This window comes from Oculina patagonica, chromosome 4 (genome assembly GCF_052425735.1).
Source record: "Oculina patagonica isolate OP01 chromosome 4, crgOcupat, whole genome shotgun sequence".
Lineage (NCBI taxonomy): Eukaryota > Metazoa > Cnidaria > Anthozoa > Scleractinia > Oculinidae > Oculina > Oculina patagonica.
Window position 1 is genome coordinate 20,769,181 of NC_135761.1, and position 18,568 is coordinate 20,787,748.

General features: G+C 38.7%; 2 protein-coding genes across 2 annotated transcripts in view; one reads left to right on the top strand and one right to left on the bottom strand.

Moving 5' to 3' along the window:
- LOC144651659 (E3 ubiquitin-protein ligase MARCHF6-like) overlaps positions 1-16,184 on the top strand; it is a 35,910-nt gene extending 19,726 nt beyond the window's left edge. Inside the window, exons 28-30 of the mRNA XM_078511607.1 lie at positions 54-186; positions 13,477-13,612; positions 15,054-16,184. Coding sequence (XP_078367733.1) covers positions 54-186; positions 13,477-13,612; positions 15,054-15,141 — 357 coding nt within the window. The 3' untranslated portion in view covers positions 15,142-16,184. The remainder of the gene's footprint in view (positions 1-53; positions 187-13,476; positions 13,613-15,053) is intronic.
- Positions 16,185-16,314: 130 nt separating this feature from the next.
- LOC144651914 (uncharacterized) lies at positions 16,315-17,717 on the bottom strand. The gene has a single exon (XM_078511986.1). The coding sequence runs from the start codon at positions 17,493-17,495 to the stop codon at positions 16,806-16,808; it is 690 nt and encodes a 229-aa protein (XP_078368112.1). The 5' UTR covers positions 17,496-17,717; the 3' UTR covers positions 16,315-16,805.
- Positions 17,718-18,568: the final 851 nt, after the last annotated feature.

An 18,568-nucleotide genomic window follows, 5' to 3' on the forward strand; every position in this document is an offset into this window, starting at 1 on the left:
AAGTCAAGGGAGCTTTTGGTTTAAACCAGTTGTATTTATCCGTTTTGTTTCAGGTTTATCAGGATGGTGTTCGGAATGTCAACGTCATGTTCATCTTCCGTCACGTGACCTTACCCGTTGTATCTTGTCTCTTATTGGCCGTTTCATTCCCCTACGTCATCGCCGCAGGCGTTGTTCCCATATTTGGTAAGTATGTACTACAGCATGTAGCTTACCAATACAGTGGTTAACTTAATTAACTGCGCTGCGCAGTTCTTGCTCTGCACGGGGTTTATTATTATTAACTGCGCTGCGCAGTTCTTGCTCTGCACGGGGTTTATTATTATTAACTGCGCTGCGCAGTTCTTGCTCTGCAAGCGGTTTTTTTAACTGCGCTGCGCAGTTCTTGCTCTGCACGTCCTTTTTTTTTTTTTTTTTTTTTTAACTGCGCTGCGCAGTTCTTGCTCTGCACGTCCTTTTTTTAACTGCGCTGCGCAGTTCTTGCTCTGCACGTCCTTTTTTTTTTTTTTTTTTTTTTTTCTCAGTGACCAGACTGATGCCCCCGCTCGGCCAGGCTGGGGTCACGCAAGGTTTAAAAGCTAGAAAACACTTACTAATGGGAAATTTTCAAATGCTTTGGTCTTAATAAGCATGTTTAGCGTGAGATGTCCGTTTTTGAAGCGTTTTATTCAAACAAAATTCTAAATTTTCATGCCTCGAAAGAAAAATATATTTCAGCGGGCCAAAATCTGTGAATAAATACCATTACGTTGGTGTTAAAGAATGTGCTGACATGACAAGTTTCACTTTCGATCGGCTAGACCTCGAGTCACGTAATTTTTCAAAGCTATTTTCAGCTACCTTTCAAATCTTTGCGAATCCATTAATCTTTACTTAAAAAATTCAGTGTGAAGTATTTTGAGGCGTTTGAATCGAAGAAAATACTAAACTTTTTACGCTTTAAATAAATACGCTTTAGCGGGCAAGAATTTACATTTATTTACATTACGTTTGTGTCCTGGAATGTGCTGGCGTTAACAAATTTTTACTTTCACAAGGCATTGATCGGCAAGAATCACGCAATGCTCTGAAAGGTTTAAATCTGCTACAAACGGAAACTAAACAAATCCTCTGGTCTAAACTTAGCACGTTAAGTGTAAAATATTCGACTTTTTAGCGTTATTTATTTTTGGAGCTGTGTCATCTATAGGATTTCTGAAATCTGATGGAAAACTACTGAGACAAACATGCCCTGACTTTCAAGGGTTACGTCATTGATAAATTAATTCTCCGGGGAATTCCCATTCAGCAAAACACAGGTCTAGTGTTCTTCTCAAATTTGATTTAATTATTTGCTCCAATATTCCATTTTCGGAGCTGGTTATTCAATCTTTAAACGGTAATTCAAGACAACACTGGATGCTGATTTAAAAGACTTTTTTGTTTCACGGATCAGGATCGTGGGAATTAAATTTGGCCACCATTAGCATAGGCCATCCCAATAAAATGTTTCGTTTCCCATCGCCCCGTCTCTTGTGATGGTGGGTCGGTCGGTCGGGCAAAAAAAAAAAAAAAAGAATGAACACGTTAAGGGGTCTGGGTTCATTTAAGAAGCCAGGAGATGCAGAACCGAAAAATTTTGTTTCAGTCGATCTCGCTGAGAATGTTGGAACAATCGTTAATGCCCTTGGCACGAAACAGGCTTTGAAAAACTTAGTATCGATGGTTTATTAATGAAAAGGACATCACATCATACCAATTGTTGTTAATAAAACAAGTTCAAACAAGATCGTGTGCTTGTAAATTAAAGTACTTGCCTCTTTGACTAGTGAATCTGGATTTTTTTTTTTTTTTTTTACATTTCGAAAAAAATGGGTCGGTCGGGCGATGGGAAACGAAACATTTTATTGGGATGGCCATATAAGAAAAATGTTTAATTTCGGATGGAACTAGTCAACCATGAAATGTCACGCAAGGTGTTTTCTTTATACCATCTTGTTTGTCAGTCGCAACATTGTTCGACACAGGTAAAGGGGATAAGGGGAGGGGGTGCATTTTTTGTTCCCCCACATGGCTCCCCTAAAGTGCTCACGAGACCAGCGCAGTTGTAAGCTCTATGAGCTCTTGTTTTTTTTCGTTTTGTCGGTGACCAGACCCAGACCTCCACTCGGTCGAGCTTGAATCACGCGATGTTTAGAAGCTACAAATCAGTAACAAATGGAAATTTTTTTCTTATTTTTGTCTTTACAAAGAATGTTTTGTGTGAGATGTTCGACTTTATAGCATTTGACTCATGGAAAATACTAAATTTCCACGCTTTCAAAGAGAAATATAATTCAGTGGGCCAGAATCTGTAAATAAATGCCATTACGTTGGTGTCAAAGAATGTGCTGACATGACAAGTTTCACTTTCGATCGGCTAGACCTCGAGTCACGTAATGTTTTAAAGCTATTTTAAGCTACCTTTCAAATCTTTGCGAATCCTTTGGTCTTTACTAAACAAATTTATTGCGTAATCTATTTTTTGGCTGTGTCGTTGAAGGATTTTAGAGATATGAAGAAAAATTCCCTTCACAAACATGCCCTGTACCGCTTACGTCATTCGGTATGCCAGGGAAATTACCCTCTGTGCTAAAAACAGCTTCAGCGTCCGCGCATGGGAATTCGGCCAGAATTTGCATATATGAAAAATTATTAATCGCGGCTGGAACAAGTCAACCATGAAATGTCACACAAAGTTTGTCAGTCGCTGCATTTTTACAACCGCCTATTGTAATACGAAAACCAAAATAAGGGCAAAAATAATACTAACAGTATAGAAACTACAAAACATTGTTATTGGGTCAGTTTTCAAAGAGAAATATAATTCAGTGGGCCAGAATCTGTAAATAAATGCCATTACGTTGGTGTCAAAGAATGTGCTGACATGACAAGTTTCACTTTCGATCGGCTCGAGTAACGTAATTTTTCAAAGCTATTCAGCCACCTTTGAAATCTTTGCGAATCCTTTGGTCTTTACTTAAAACTGTGAAGTATTTTGAAGCGTTTGAATCAAAGAAAATACTAAAATTTGATGCTTTAGCGGGCAAGAATTTACAATTATTTACATTACGTCTGTGTCCTGGAATGTGCTAGCGTTAGCAAATTTCTACTTTCACAAGGCACCGATCGGCAAGTATCACGCAATGCTCTGAAAGCTTAGCTGCTACAAATGGAAACTAACCTAGCATGTTAAGTTTAAAATGTTCGACTTTTTAGCTTTACGTATTTTTGGAGCTGTGTCATCTACGGATTTTTGAAATCTGAAGGAAGACCACTGAGACAAACATGCCCTGACTTGCAAGGATTACGTCATTGGTAAATTAATTCCCCGGGGAATTCCCATTCAGCAAAACACAGGTCTAGTGTTCTTCTCAAATTTGATTTAATTATTTGCTCCAATATTCCATTTTCGGAGCTGGTTATTCAATCTTTAAACGGTAATTCAAGACAACACTGGATGCTGATTTAAAAGATTTTTTTGTTTCACGGATATCGATCAGGATCGTGGGAATTAAATTTGGCCACCACTAGCATATAAGGAAAATATTTAATTTTGGGTGGAACTAGTCAACCATGAAATGTCACGCAATGTGTTTTCTTACCATCTTGTTTGTTAGTCGCAACATTGTTCGTCGCGGGTGAAGGGGATAAGGGGGGGGGGGGTGCATTTTTTGTTCCCCCCACATGGCTCCCCTAAAGTGCTCACGAGACCAGCGCAGTTGTAAGCTCTAAGAGCTCTTGTTTTTTCTCAGTGACCAGACTGATGCCCCGCTCGGCCGGGCTCGGGTCACGCAAGGTTTAAAAGCTAGAAAAAACTTACCAATGGGAAATTTTCAAATGCTTTGGTCTTAATAAGCATGTTTAGCATGAAATGTCCGATTTTGAAGCGTTTTACTCAAAGAAATTTCTAAATTTTCATGCGTCAAAAGAAAAATATATTTCAGCGGGCCAGAATCTGTGAATAAATACCATTACGTTGGTGTAAAAGAATGTGCTGACTCACTTTCGATCGGCTAGACCTCGAGTCACGTAATTTTTCAAAGCTATTATCAGCTTCCTTTCAAATCTTTGCGAAGCTATTAATCTTTCCTTACAAAATTCAGTGTGAAGTATTTTGAAAAGTTTGAATCGAAAAAAATACTAAAATTTCACGCTTTAAACAAATACGCTTTAGCGGGCAAGAATTTACATTTATTTACATTACGTTTGTGTCCTGGAATGTGCTGGCGTTAGCAAATTTTTACTTTCACAAGGCACTGATCGGCAAGAATCACGCAATGCTCTGAAAGGTTTAAATCTGCCACAAACAGAAACTAAACAAATCCTTTGGTCTAAACTTAGCATGTTAAGTGTGAAATGTTTGACTTTTTAGCGTTATTTTTTTTTGGAGCTGTGTCATCTAGAGGATTTCTGAAATCTGATGGAAAACCACTGAGACAAACCCTGACTTGCAAAGGTTACGTCATTGCTAAATTAATTCCCCGGGGAATTCCCATTCAGCAAAACACAGGTCTAGTGTTTTTTCTCAAATTTGATTTAATTATTTGCTCCAATATTCCATTTTCGGAGCTGGTTATTCAATCTTTAAACGGTAATTCAAGACAACACTGGATGCTGATTTAAAAGATTTTTTTGTTTCACGGATCAGGATCGTGGGAATTAAATTTGGCCAGCATTAGCATATAAGAAAAATATTTAATTTCGGATGGAACTAGTCAACCATGAAATGTCACGCAAGGTGTTTTCCTACCATCTTGTTTGTCAGTCGCAACATTGTTCGACGCAGGTAAAGGGGATAAGGGGGGCGGCGCATTTTTTGTTCCCCTGACATGGCTCCCCTAAAGTGCTCACGAGACCAGCGCAGTTGTAAGCTCTAAGAGCTCTTGTTTTTTTCTCAGTGACCAGACTGATGCCCCTGCTCGGCCAGGCGGCACGGGTCACGCAATGTTTAAAAGCTAGAAAACACTTACTAATGGGAAATTTTCAAATGCTTTGGTCTTTAATAAGCATGTTTAGCGTGAGATGTCCGACTTTGAAGCGTTTTACTCAAAGAAAATACTAAATTTCATGCTTTGAAAGAAATATATATTTTAGCGGGCTAAAATCTGTAAATAAATGCCATTACGTTGATGTCAAAGAATGCGCTGACATGACAAGTTTCACTTTCGATCGGCTAGACATAGAGTCACGTAATGTTTTAAAGCTATTAATCAGCTACCTTTCAAATCTTTGCGTATCCTTTGGTCTTTACTAAACAAATTTATTGTGAAGTATTGCTCTTTTAAGCGTAATCTATTTTTTGGCTGTGTCATTGAAAGGATTTTAGAGATATGAAGAAAAATTCCCTTCGCAAACATGCCCTGAGTTGTACCGCTTACGTCATTCGGTATGCTAAGGAAATACCCTCTGTGCTAAAATATAAAAACAGCTTCAGCGTCCGCGCGTGGGAATTCGGCCAGAGTTTGCATATAAACTAAAATTCTTAATCGCGGCAGGAACAAGTCAACCATGTCACTCGCTACATTTTAACAAGCGCCTGTAATACAGAAAGAGTTGCAAAAAATTTTGAATTGTTAAAGAGGTTCAAAAATAATACTTACAGTATAGAAACTAGACTGGAAAACATTGTTATTGGGCGAGATTTCAGTTTTATGCAAATAGAGAATGCTGTCGAAATTCTCACGGATACTTACGTTCCTGGCATGAAGCTAGATGTAATGAAATTTGGGGGCCAGAATCTGTAAATAAATACCATTACGTTGGTGTGAAGGAATGTGCTGACGTGACAAGTTTCACTTTCGATCGGCTTGACCTTGAGTCACGTAATTTTTCAAAGCTATTATAACTAGCTACGTTTCAAATCTTTGCGAATCCTTTGGTCTTTACTTAAAATATTCAGTGTGAAGTATATATTTTGAAGCGTTTGAATCAAAGAAAATACTAAAATTTCATGATTTGAAAGAAAAATACGCTTCAGCGGGCAAGAATTTATATTTATTTACATTACGTTTGTGTCCTGGAATGTGCTGGCGTTAGCAAATTTTTACTTTCACAAGGCACTGATCGGCAAGAATCACGCAATGCTCTGAAAGCTTTAAATCTGCTACAAATGGAAACTAAACAAATCCTTTGAACTATTCGATTTTTAAGCGCTTTGTATTTTAAGAGCTGTGTCATCTAGAGAATTTCTGAAATCTGAAGGAATACCACTGAGACAAACATGTCCCGACTTGCAAGATTTACGTCATTGGTAAATAAATTCCCCGGGGAATTCCCACTCAGAAAAAAGCAGCTCTTGTGTTCTTCTCAAATTTGATAAAATTACTTGCTCGAAATTTTCCATTTTCGGAGCGAGTTATTCAATCTTTATACGGCAATTTAATACGACCCTGGATGCTGATTTAAAAGATTTTTGGTTTCACGGATCAGAATCGTGGGAATTAAATTTGGCCAGCATTTGCACATAAGAAAAATATTTAATTGCGGATGGAACAAGTCAACCATGAAATGACACACAAGGTGTTTTCTTACCATTTTGTTTGTCAGTCGCAACATTGTTTGACGCAGGTAAAGGGGACAAGGGGGGGATGCATTTTTCGTTTCCCCCCCCCCCCCACATGGCTTCCCTCTAGGGTGGTCACGTGACCAGCGCAGTTTTAAGCTCTAAGAGCTTCTTGTTTTTTCTCAGTGACCAGACTGATGCCCCGCTCGGCCGGGCTCGGGTCACGCAAGGTTTAAAAGCTAGAAAAAACTTACCAATGGGAAATTTTCAAATGCTTTGGTCTTAATAAGCATGTTTAGCATGAAATGTCCGATTTTGAAGCGTTTTACTCAAAGAAATTTCTAAATTTCCATGCGTCAAAAGAAAAATATATTTCAGCGGGCCAGAATCTGTGAATAAATACCATTACGTTGGTGTAAAAGAATGTGCTGACATGACAAGTTTCACATTCGATCGGCTAGACCTCGAGTCACGTAATTTTTCAAAGCTATTATCAGCTTCCTTTCAAATCTTTGCGAAGCCATTAATCTTTCCTTACAAAATTCAGTGTGAAGTATTTTGAAAAGTTTGAATCGAAGAAAATACTAAAATTTCACGCTTTAAACAAATACGCTTTAGCGGGCAAGAATTTACATTTATTTACATTGCGTTTGTGTGCTGGAATGTGCTGGCGTTAGCAAATTTTTACTTTCACAAGGCACTGATCGGCAAGAATCACGCAATGCTCTGAAAGGTTTAAATCTGCCACAAACGGAAACTAAACAAATCCTCTGGTCTAAACTTAGCATGCTAAGTGTGAAATGTTTGACTTTTTAGCGTTATTTTTTTTTGGAGCTGTGTCATCTAGAGGATTTCTGAAATCTGATAGAAAACCACGGAGACAAACCCTGATTTGCAAGGGTTACGTCATTGCTAAATTAATTCCCCGGGGAATTCCCATTCAGCAAAACACAGGTCTAGTGTTTTTCTCAAATTTGATTTAATTATTTGCTCCAATATTCCATTTTCGGAGCTGGTTATTCAATCTTTAAACGGTAATTCAAGACAACACTGGATGCTGATTTAAAAGATTTTTTTGTTTCACGGATCAGGATCGTGGGAATTAAATTTGGCCAGCATTAGCATATAAGAAAAATATTTAATTTCGGATGGAACTAGTCAACCATGAAATGTCACGCAAGGTGTTTTCCTACCATCTTGTTTGTCAGTCGCAACATTGTTCGACGCAGGTAAAGGGGATAAGGGGGGCGGCGCATTTTTGTTCCCCCCCCCCCCCACATGGCTCCCCTAAAGTGCTCACGAGACCAGCGCAGTTGTAAGCTCTAAGAGCTCTTGTTATTATTATTATTTTTAACTGCGCTGCGCAGTTCTTGCTCTGCACGGGGTTTATTTTTTTTCGTTTTGTCGGTGACCAGACCCAGACCTCCACTCGGTCGAGCTTGAATCACGCGATGTTTAGAAGCTACAAATCAGTAACAAATGGAAATTTTTTTCTTATTTTTGTCTTTACAAAGAATGTTTTGTGTGAGATGTTCGACTTTAAAGCATTTGACTCATGGAAAATACTAAATTTCCACGCTTTCAAAGAGAAATATAATTCAGTGGGCCAGAATCTGTAAATAAATGCCATTACGTTGGTGTCAAAGAATGTGCTGACATGACAAGTTTCACTTTCGATCGGCTAGACCTCGAGTCACGTAATGTTTTAAAGCTATTATAAGCTACCTTTCAAATCTTTGCGAATCCTTTGGTCTTTACTAAACAAATTTATTGCGTAATCTATTTTTTGGCTGTGTCGTTGAAGGATTTTAGAGATATGAAGAAAAATTCCCTTCACAAACATGCCCTGTACCGCTTACGTCATTCGGTATGCCAGGAAAATTACCCTCTGTGCTAAAAACAGCTTCAGCGTCCGCGCGTGGGAATTCGGCCAGAATTTGCATATATGAAAAATTATTAATCGCGGCTGGAACAAGTCAACCATGAAATGTCACACAAAGTTTGTCAGTCGCTGCATTTTTACAACCGCCTATTGTAATACGAAAACCAAAATAGGGGCAAAAATAATACTAACAGTATAGAAACTACAAAACATTGTCATTGGGTCAGTTTTCAAAGAGAAATATAATTCACTGGGCCAGAATCTGTAAATAAATGCCATTACGTTGATGTCAAAGAATGTGCTGACATGACAAGTTTCACTTTCGATCGGCTCGAGTCACGTAATTTTTCAAAGCTATCCAGCCTCCTTTGAAATCTTTGCGAATCCTTTGGTCTTTACTTAAAGACTGTGAAGTATTTTGAAGCGTTTGAATCAAAGAAAATACTAAAATTTGATGCTTTAGCGGGCAAGAATTTACATTTATTTACATTACGTCTGTGTCCTGGAATGTGCTGGCGTTAGCAAATTTGTACTTTCACAAGGCACCGATCGGCAAGAATCACGCAATGCTCTGAAAGTTTAACTGCTACAAATGGAAACTAACCTAGCATGTTAAGTGTAAAATGTTCGACTTTTTAGCTTTACGTATTTTTGGAGCTGTGTCATCTACGGATTTCTGAAATCTGAACGAAGACCACTGAGACAAACATGCCCTGACTTGCAAGGCTTACGTCATTGCTAAATTAATTCCCCGGGGAATTCCCATTCAGCAAAACACAGGTCTAGTTTTTTTCTCAAATTTGATTTAATTATTTGCTCCAATATTTCATTTTCGGAGCTGGTTGTTCAATCTTTAAACGGTAATTCCAGACAACACTGGATGCTGATTTAAAAGATTTTTTTGTTTCACGGATCAGGATCGTGGGAATTAAATTTGGCCACCATTAGCATATAAGAAAAATATTTAATTTCGGATGGAACTAGTCAACCATGAAATGTCACGCAAGGTGTTTTCCTACCATCTTGTTTGTAAGTCGCAACATTGTTCGACGCAGGTAAAGGGGATAAGGCGGGGGGGGGGGGTGCAGTTTTTGTTCCCCCCACATGGCTCCCCTAAAGTGCTCATGAGACCAGCGCAGTTGTAAGCTCTAAGAGCTCTTGTTTTTTTTAGTTTTGTCGGTGACCAGACGCAGACCTCCACTCGGTCGAGGTTATGTCACGCGATGTTTAGAAGCTATAAATCAGTAACAAATGGAAACAAATGGTTATTCTTTGTCTTTACAAAGAATGTTTAGTGTGAAATATTCGAATTTGAAGCCTTTGACTCATGAAAAATACTAAATTTCCACGCTTTCAAAGAGAAATGTAATTCAGCGGGCCAGAATCTGTGAATAGATACCATTACGTTGGTGGAAAAGAATGTGCTGACATGACAAGTTTCACTTTCGATCGGCTAGAGCTCAAGTCACGTAAGCTACCTTTCAAATCTTTGCGAATCCTTTGGTCTTTACTAAACAAATTTATTGCGTAATCTATTTTTTGGCTGTGTCATTGAAGGATTTTAGAGATATGAAGAAAAATTCCCTGCACAAACATGCCCTGTAACGCTTACGTCATTCGATATGCTAGGGAAATTACCCTCTGTGCTAAAAACAGCTTCAGCGTCCGCGCGTGGGAATTCGGCCAGAATTTGCATATATGAAAAATTATTAATCGCGGCTGGAACAAGTCAACCATGAAATGTCACACAAAGTTTGTCAGTCGCTGCATTTTTACAACCGCCTATTGTAATACGAAAACCAAAATAGGGGCAAAATAATACTAACAGTATAGAAACTACAAAACATTGTCATTGGGTCAGTTTTCAAAGAGAAATATAATTCAGTGGGCCAGAATCTGTAAATAGATGCCATTACGTTGGTGTCAAAGAATGTGCTGACATGACAAGTTTCACTTTCGATTGGCTAGACCTCGAGTCACGTAATGTTTTAAAGCTATTATAAGCTACATGTCAAATTTTTGCGAATCCTTTGGTCTTTACTAAACAAATTTATTGAGAAGTATTTCTCTTTTAAGGGTAATCTATTTTTTTGGGCCTGTTTCATTGAAAGGAATTTAGAGATATGAAGAAAAATTCCCTTCACAAACATGCCCTGACTTGTACCGCTTATGTTATTCGGTATGCTAGGGAATTACCCTTTGTGCTAAAAACAGCTTCAGCGTCCGCGCGTGGGAATTCGGCCAGAATTTGCATTTAAGAAAAATTATTAATTGGAGCTGGAACAAGTCAGCATTGAAATGTCACACAAAGTTTGCCAAGTCGCTGCATTTTTACAACCACCTATTGTAATACGAAAACCGAAAGAGGGGCAAAATTTTGAACTGATAAAGAGGTTCAAAAATAATACTTACAGTATAGAAACTGCGAAACATTGTCATTGGGCTAGTTTTCAGTTTTATGCAAATGTGGAATACTGTCGAAATTCTCACGGATACTTACGTTCCTGGCGTGAAGCCAGACGATCTTATGAATTGATCTTGCAGACACAGGGCGGCTGTTGTAAACTTTCGCCCGAAAAATCCCGTCATCCCGATAAGAGATTTTTTAGTTTCACGGATCAGGATCGTGGAAATTAAATTTGGCCAGCATTAGCATATAAGAAAAATATTTAATTGCAGATGGAACTAGTCAACCATGAAATGTCACACAAGGTGTTTTCTAACATTTTGTTTGTCAGTCGCCGCATTGTTTGACGCAGATAAAGGGGATAGTGGGGGTGCATTTTTTTGCCCCCCCCCCCACCCCACATGGCTCCCCTAGAGTGGTCACGTGACCAGCGCAGTTTTAAGCTCTAAGAGCTTCTTGTTATTTTTCGTTTTGTCGGTGACCTGCACCAAACCTCCACTCGGTCAGGCTCATGTCACGCGATGTTTAGAAGCTACAAATCAGTAACAAATGGAAACATTTCCTTATTTTTTGTCTTTACAAACAATGTTTATTGTGAAATATTCGATTTTGAAGCGTTTTATTCAAAGGAAATTCTCAATTTTCATGCGTCGAAAGAAAAATATAATTCAGTGGGCCAGAATCTGTAAATAAATGCCATTACGTTGGTGTCAAAGAATGTGCTGACATGACAAGTTTCACTTTCGATCGGCTAGACCTCGAGTCACGTAATGTTTTAAAGCTATTATAAGCTACCTTTCAAATCTTTGCGAATCCTTTGGTCTTTACTAAACAAACTTATTGCGTAATCTATTTTTTGGCTGTGTCATTGAAGGATTTTAGAGATATGAAGAAAAATTCCCTTCACAAACGTGCCCCGTACCGCTTACGTCATTCGGTATGCTTGGGAAATTACCCTCTGTGCTAAAAACAGCTTCAGCGTCCGCGCGTGGGAATTCGGCCAGAATTTGCATATATGAAAAATTATTAATCGCGGCTGGAACAAGTCAACCATGAAATGTCACACAAAGTTTGTCAGTCGCTGCATTTTTACAACCGCCTATTGTAATACGAAAACCAAAATAGGGGCAAAAATAATACTAACAGTATAGAAACTACAAAACATTGTCATTGGGTCAGTTTTCAAAGAGAAATATAATTCAGTGGGCCAGAATCTGTAAATAAATGCCATTACGTTGGTGTCAAAGAATGTGCTGACATGACAAGTTTCACTTTCGATCGGCTCGAGTCACGTAATTTTTCAAAGCTATCCAGCCTCCTTTGAAATCTTTGCGAATCCTTCGGTCTTTACTTAAAGACTGTGAAGTATTTTGAAGCGTTTGAATCAAAGAAACTACTAAAATTTGATGCTTTAGCGGGCAAGAATTTACATTTATTTACATTACGTCTGTGTCCTGAAATGTGCTGGCGTTAGCAAATTTCTACTTTCACAAGGCACCGATCGGCAAGAATTACGCAATGCTCTGAAAGCTTAACTGCTACAAATGGAAACTAACCTAGCATGTTAAGTGTAAAATGTTCGACTTTTTAGCTTTACGTATTTTTGGAGCTGTGTCATCTACGGATTTCTGAAATCTAAAGGAAGACCACTGAGACAAACATGCCCTGACTTGCAAGGGTTACGTCATTGGTATATTAATTCCCCGGAGAATTCCCATTCAGCAAAACACAGGTCTAGTGTTCTTCTCAAATTTGGTTTAATTATTTGTTGCAATATTCCATTTTCGGAGCTGGTCATTCAATCTTTAAACGGTAATTCAAGACAACACTGGATGCTGATTTAAAAGATTTTTTTGTTTCGCGGATCAGGATCGTGGGAATTAAATTTGGCCACCATTAGCATATAAGAAAAATGTTTAATTTCAAATGGAACTAGTCAACCATGAAATGTCACGCAAGGTGTTTTCTTACCATCTTGTTTGTCAGTCGCAACATTGTTCGCCGCAGGTAAAGGGGATAAGGGGGGGGGGGGGGGGGCACATGGCTCCCCTAAAGTGCTCACGAGACCAGCGCAGTTGTAAGCTCTATGAGCTCTTGTTTACAAAGAAGTTACGCCTCTAAAAGCCAAGCAAAGCAAAGCGCCAATCGCTTCATCTTTGTGAGATTAGAAGGAAACTTGTTCACGGGTTACGTAAAAAGAGAAAGGCAGGAATCGCTTCATCTTCGTGAGCGTAAAGGTAAAGTGTTCACGTTTTAGGCAACACCAATTTTGCAGTTTTGCTTTTGATTGGTTGCGAATACGAAAGCAGTCGGGGGAACAAGTGCCAGTTGATGGCGATATCACTTCTCCGAGAAGTGACTGAGCCCGCGGTTTTCGTCCCAGAAGCTGCTAAGCAACATGACGTATTTGTACGCGCGATTGCTTCCGGAGTACTCGTGAGCGCTCGCGCTAGTTTTTGATTGGATCAAATAACTCGGAAACTCTTCGAGTGCTTCAACGAAGATTTGCCAAAACTGGCACTTGTTCCCCCGATTATTTTCGAGACAGATTCGAGCCCTGTCGAAGCTTCATTTCTTCTACGGAGAAATCTCTGGTTTATAGTTTTGTTTTAAAAACCAGTCGTTGTACACTCAGCTTGTTGAACTGTTGTATTTGTGTTTCAGTGCGCTCACCCGAGACCTGTCTGTTCTGTCTCCGTCGTATTTACCCGTTCCTGCTCGCCATGTTCATCCTTATTGTGGGCTTTATATTCCAAGGACGCCAGTTCCGACTTCTCTACGAACGCATCAGGAATGATAAGTAAGTGGTACTGCGAGTTAAATTATTTTGTGTTATTTTTGTTGCTATGAGGATTCTAAAGTTTTCTCACTCCATGGAAACCAACAATCCAAAATAAGCATTAAAATTATGTGGAGTTATTTTGAAATACCTTATTTTAGGAAATTAACGCTTCATACAATTAGCGCGAATTTCAAAAATTCGCGTTAATTTAAGTCGCGTTAATTTTTGTTAACGTTAATTTCCGCGCCGTTAATTAAGTGAAGCGTTAATTTCCATGACCTTTATTTCCATTATTTTGGCCCCAATTACTCAATACAGTCCAGACGTTCTTATATCCTAGGAAAAAGCATTATTTCATCAGGGTGGACGCTCGAAGCGGTCAGATTCCTTCGCGTAACCCATACGTTTGGGTTTATTACCGTACCCAAATTTGCAAGTAGCCAATCAGAAGCGCGATCTACTGTCCTGATATCCTACGATATCAAGTCACTGACCTGATATGCCACCATATCACGGTCACTTTGAAGTTAAGTAGTGTTACTGTACGATGAATTGAAAAGAGGTTTTACCAATAAAACAGAACTTCGTAATTTAAATTTAGCGGTCGTGAAAAGAGAAAAACTTTCCCGCCAAAAATAAACTTGAGAACGCTCGCCAATTTGCACGATGTTTGCCAACGAGTACTGAGACATTCAGACTGAAAAGAATGGAGTCGGAATTTCCACATTCTTTGCTTAATTTTGATTTGGAAAATTTAGAGAATAAAACTCTAAACAAACGAGTGGAAAAAAAGGCAGAAGAAGAACTTGGTAAAAGTGTTGAAGACCAAGTCAACACAATTTGCAGTACGTAACTTGCAAGCATGGCTTCAACAAAGCGAAAAATATAACCGGATTTTTGGCTGAATTTGGGTACGGTAAATACCTAATCGTACCTTTTCGCTACGCTTCGGCTGAATATCAGGCTCGTTTGGTCTCGCCATGGGTATTTTGGCTCGACTGCGTCTCGCCAAAATACGAACCATGGCTCGACCAAACTCGCCTGATATGCTACCGAAGCGTACCAAAAAGGTACGATTAGGTATAAATATCACGAACATTGTTTCCGTCTCTGATTACACGCCTAGTGTTGAAATAAACTTGTTCCTGTTGTCTCAACAAGTGTTTTTCTTTGTGTACGTCTCGCTAATTTCCTTCATTTTGAGAGTTACCCTCTCTTTCGCGTTAATTTCCTTTATTGGAAAGTAATTTTTCCTTCGGTTCGCGTTAATTTAAGTCGCGTTAATTTCAAATACCTTAATTTACACAAGCGTTAATTTCCTATAATAAGGTAGCTTTTCACCTCGGTCTATTGACATCATTACCCGATCTGTCCTCGTTCCCAAGTCTTTTTCTAGTACTGAAAACTAGTCACATTGTAAACTGAGCGTAACATGAGACACTGTATGGTTTTATTTCAGATATCTTGTTGGTCAGAAACTAGTCAACTATGAACACAGAAAACGCCAAGCCAAGGCTGCAACTAAACCCAGAGAGGATACCGAGTGACTTGAACTCACACAAGACCTTGGATAGCACCACTACCAGCCACCAAGTCTGCATGTCACGCAACACTTCTCGCCTGTTACGTTTCATATCGAGAAGCGTTGCGTGACAAAACAAAGACCCATTATAGAATTGAATTAACTACAAAAATATACAGAAAATATTACACAAAATCTATTCATCTTCAGGTCCGGACAGAGTACTGTACGTTTTTTGTGTGAACAATCCACGGTTAGAACTGAAGAAAATGATACACGAAGATAATTTTTTATTTATTTATTTCCCTCCTAAAGGGGTGTAATAATTGTACCAGTGAAAATCGGTAAATGCGGCATTACTAACTTGAGTTTAAAAATAAGTTTTGTGATAGTTTTATCGTAACTCACACTAATCAATTTAAGAAATGTAAAAAGTTAATACTTTAGACGAAATAAGGGGTTAATTTATTACCACAAGATTTTAGTTACGAAACTTGGAAAAACCACCGTTTCTGCCACGAGTTTTGGTTTAAAAGTTGAATACTTTTTTCCAGTTGTTCGAAATGAAACAAACAAGGAATCGGATCTTCGCGGGTCGCGGGTGGTCGTTGCGGGATACGGGTAGGTCGGAAACGGATTTGACTGTCTCGAGGCAATTACTTGCGGGCCGCGAAGATTGTTTACTTTTGCTGATTTGATCTTCGCGGGACGCGGGTGACGTTCGCGGGATACGGGTAAACCGGAACGGATTAGACTGTCTCGAGACATTTACTTACAGGCCGGGAAGATTGTTTACTCTTGCTGATTCGACAAGAGTTGATTCTATTTGCTTGTTAGTGTTTCCTTGTTTTCACTTTGGTTTTGTCCACGTGTTTTTAAGGAGGAGTTTTTCTTTGTAAATTCAAATTCTTCTACAAAACTCAAGCTGTTAGCTTATTAAAACTTAATGTATAGAGATAACAAGTGTAAATACAAGTCATGGTTTAGTTTGGTAGACAGAAATTTCTAGCTGTATCATGAAGCTTGTAGAAAAAGCTCTTAATAAACTGTTCTTATCTCGTACAGAAATTCTGATTGCGTGTAATTAACCACACCATTTCAGATTCATCCCACGATTTATGTAAATGAAAGCTTGTTTTGGTTGGGCAATATTGTCGAATCCGTGTTGAATAGCATGAAAACTACGGTTTATGAAAACGTTTTTTTGAAAATAGTTTTATTTTGCGCCTTGCTTTGGTTTACTTGTCTAAATTTTTGTTAGTATTTAACTTCAATTCGTCGCTGTTGTTTAATATATTGGGAATAATGATATGGGAAATTTCCATGACTTAAACTAGAGTTTGCTAAACGAATAGAGTCTATTCTTAAACTGCAATCATATTTTCCTCAATCACGTTCGTTTAGTCAAACTTAATTTCGGTAAACCACAATTCCTCGATTCCCTCCAACAGGCCAACTAAATTATAAAATTCAGTGAAAAACCTTGCGAAGTATCAATTATAAAATCGCTTCTATTTTTGTCGTTAATGAAATATATTCATGCAAGGTTTGATGCTATAAAACTCCATGTGAATGTAATACTTTGATCGTTAATCTCTGCTCTTTATTGCCGCTTTGACAAACTCGTTTGTATCCAAAATCTCCATTTTAAGAAAAGGTTTATCCCTAATAAAATAGTATGAAATTCCCTTATTTCGATTGCACTAAATTGGCCGAATGTTGCGCTACAAAGTCTTCAATATTATTATTTTTTAAACATTTTGTTTTGACTTCTTTTGAAGGCCCTTCGATTTCCATAGCGTTATTTAAATTTATTTCGGGGATTTCCATCTCTTCGTGAACCGACGAAGGTGACAGCGGTTCGTCTTCGGATCGCGGCGATCGCAGGCCCCATTTTTCGAGATACAACCGCGCAGTTTCGACATAACCTGCAGCTTCCATAGCTCTTGTAATCAAAACTAACATTTCTTCCGTCTGAGCGAGATCAACGGGTAGTCGACCCTTACAATCCACGCAAGTCAAATCCGCACAAGAGTCTATGAGCAAACTTGTAATGTTACAGTGACCAGAAACGATCGCAAAATGAAGCGGCGTCCAGCCATTTTTGTCCTTGCCTTCGATGGTAGCTCCGTTATCAAGAAGTAACATAACCAAAGCGAGATTGCCCTCGAGGCAGCTTTGTTGTAACGGAGTCAAGCCATATTTGTTCTTTTCGTTGATCGCAATTTGTTTTCCACCGTATTTTAACAAAAATTTTACCTTGGCCACATCGCCTTCGACGACCGCTTGGTTAAAGATGATATTAGACGCAGAAGGCCAACGAGAAAGCTCCTTATGTTCGCTCAATCCTTCCATTATACTAAAAATAAACCGAGTCATTTACGATAATTCTTTTGATCCACCCGGAGGCATCAACGAAAATGTAAAATCCTGTGTCAACAACAACAACAATATTGCCCGCAATTGAACCAGGTTCGCACAATCTCCAATAAAAGCCTTGAACTCATATATCGGTTATGATGTGACGAGGTTTCGATATTTTCGGTTAAATCTATTTACGGACAGATTAAAGCGGCATATATTAGGAAGTGGTGATGTGTTCGGCAAATAGAAGTAATCTTTGAACAGAAGAACGTTTTTACTGGATGATCCTTCGTTACACCTGTTCAATCGATAACAGCTTATTTGTTCCTGAATGCATTCATTACAAGCTGAATTTGAAAAGCTATGAAGGCTAGCCTGCCGTTACTTTGTGAAGTCTCACTAGCCTTGGGGTTAAATGTATTTTTATTATACAAAGGTTTATTTTTATTTTTCTCGCTGTTAGTAATAAATTTCGCTGAAACATTAAGTGTGGCAAGTGTGTCCGCGCAGTACGTACGCGCTCCACGCAGTAAGTTCGCGTTCCACGCAGCAAACCCACGTCATCCACGCAGCAAGCCCTCTTACGTGAGTCTTGTGTGCCGGTGGTCGCGTCTCCTTGGCTACGGTTAGTTCATTTAAAAATCTTTTAAAGCAAGTAATAAGAGCTGATGCCTTTCTTAGATGATCTTATGCCTGACCGAAATCAATTATTGCAGAAATTGTGAAATGTAGTAGTGGTCGTTGTCACATGAAACACTATTACTTTTATACTTAAAAACGGCGTCTTTATATTTTTGTAGTTAGTTAGATAGGTAGATAGTCCAGTAACTTAATTGACTGATGGAAAAACCGTGTATAAATAAAGTTATCTTATCTTATCTTATCTTATTTTTTGTTACTGTAAAAAGTGTGTGTGTGCGTGGGGGGGGAGGGGGGGGGGGTTGAGGCCCCCTCAGCCCCTTCCCCTGCGCGGTCCCTGGTCAAAGTGTAAGAGGTATCACATTTATTGAATTAAATAATTAAATCAAGCCTTCTCTCAATCTAGACACACAAAGATAGTTGAAGAAATGTTGACCCTGTGAAAAGCG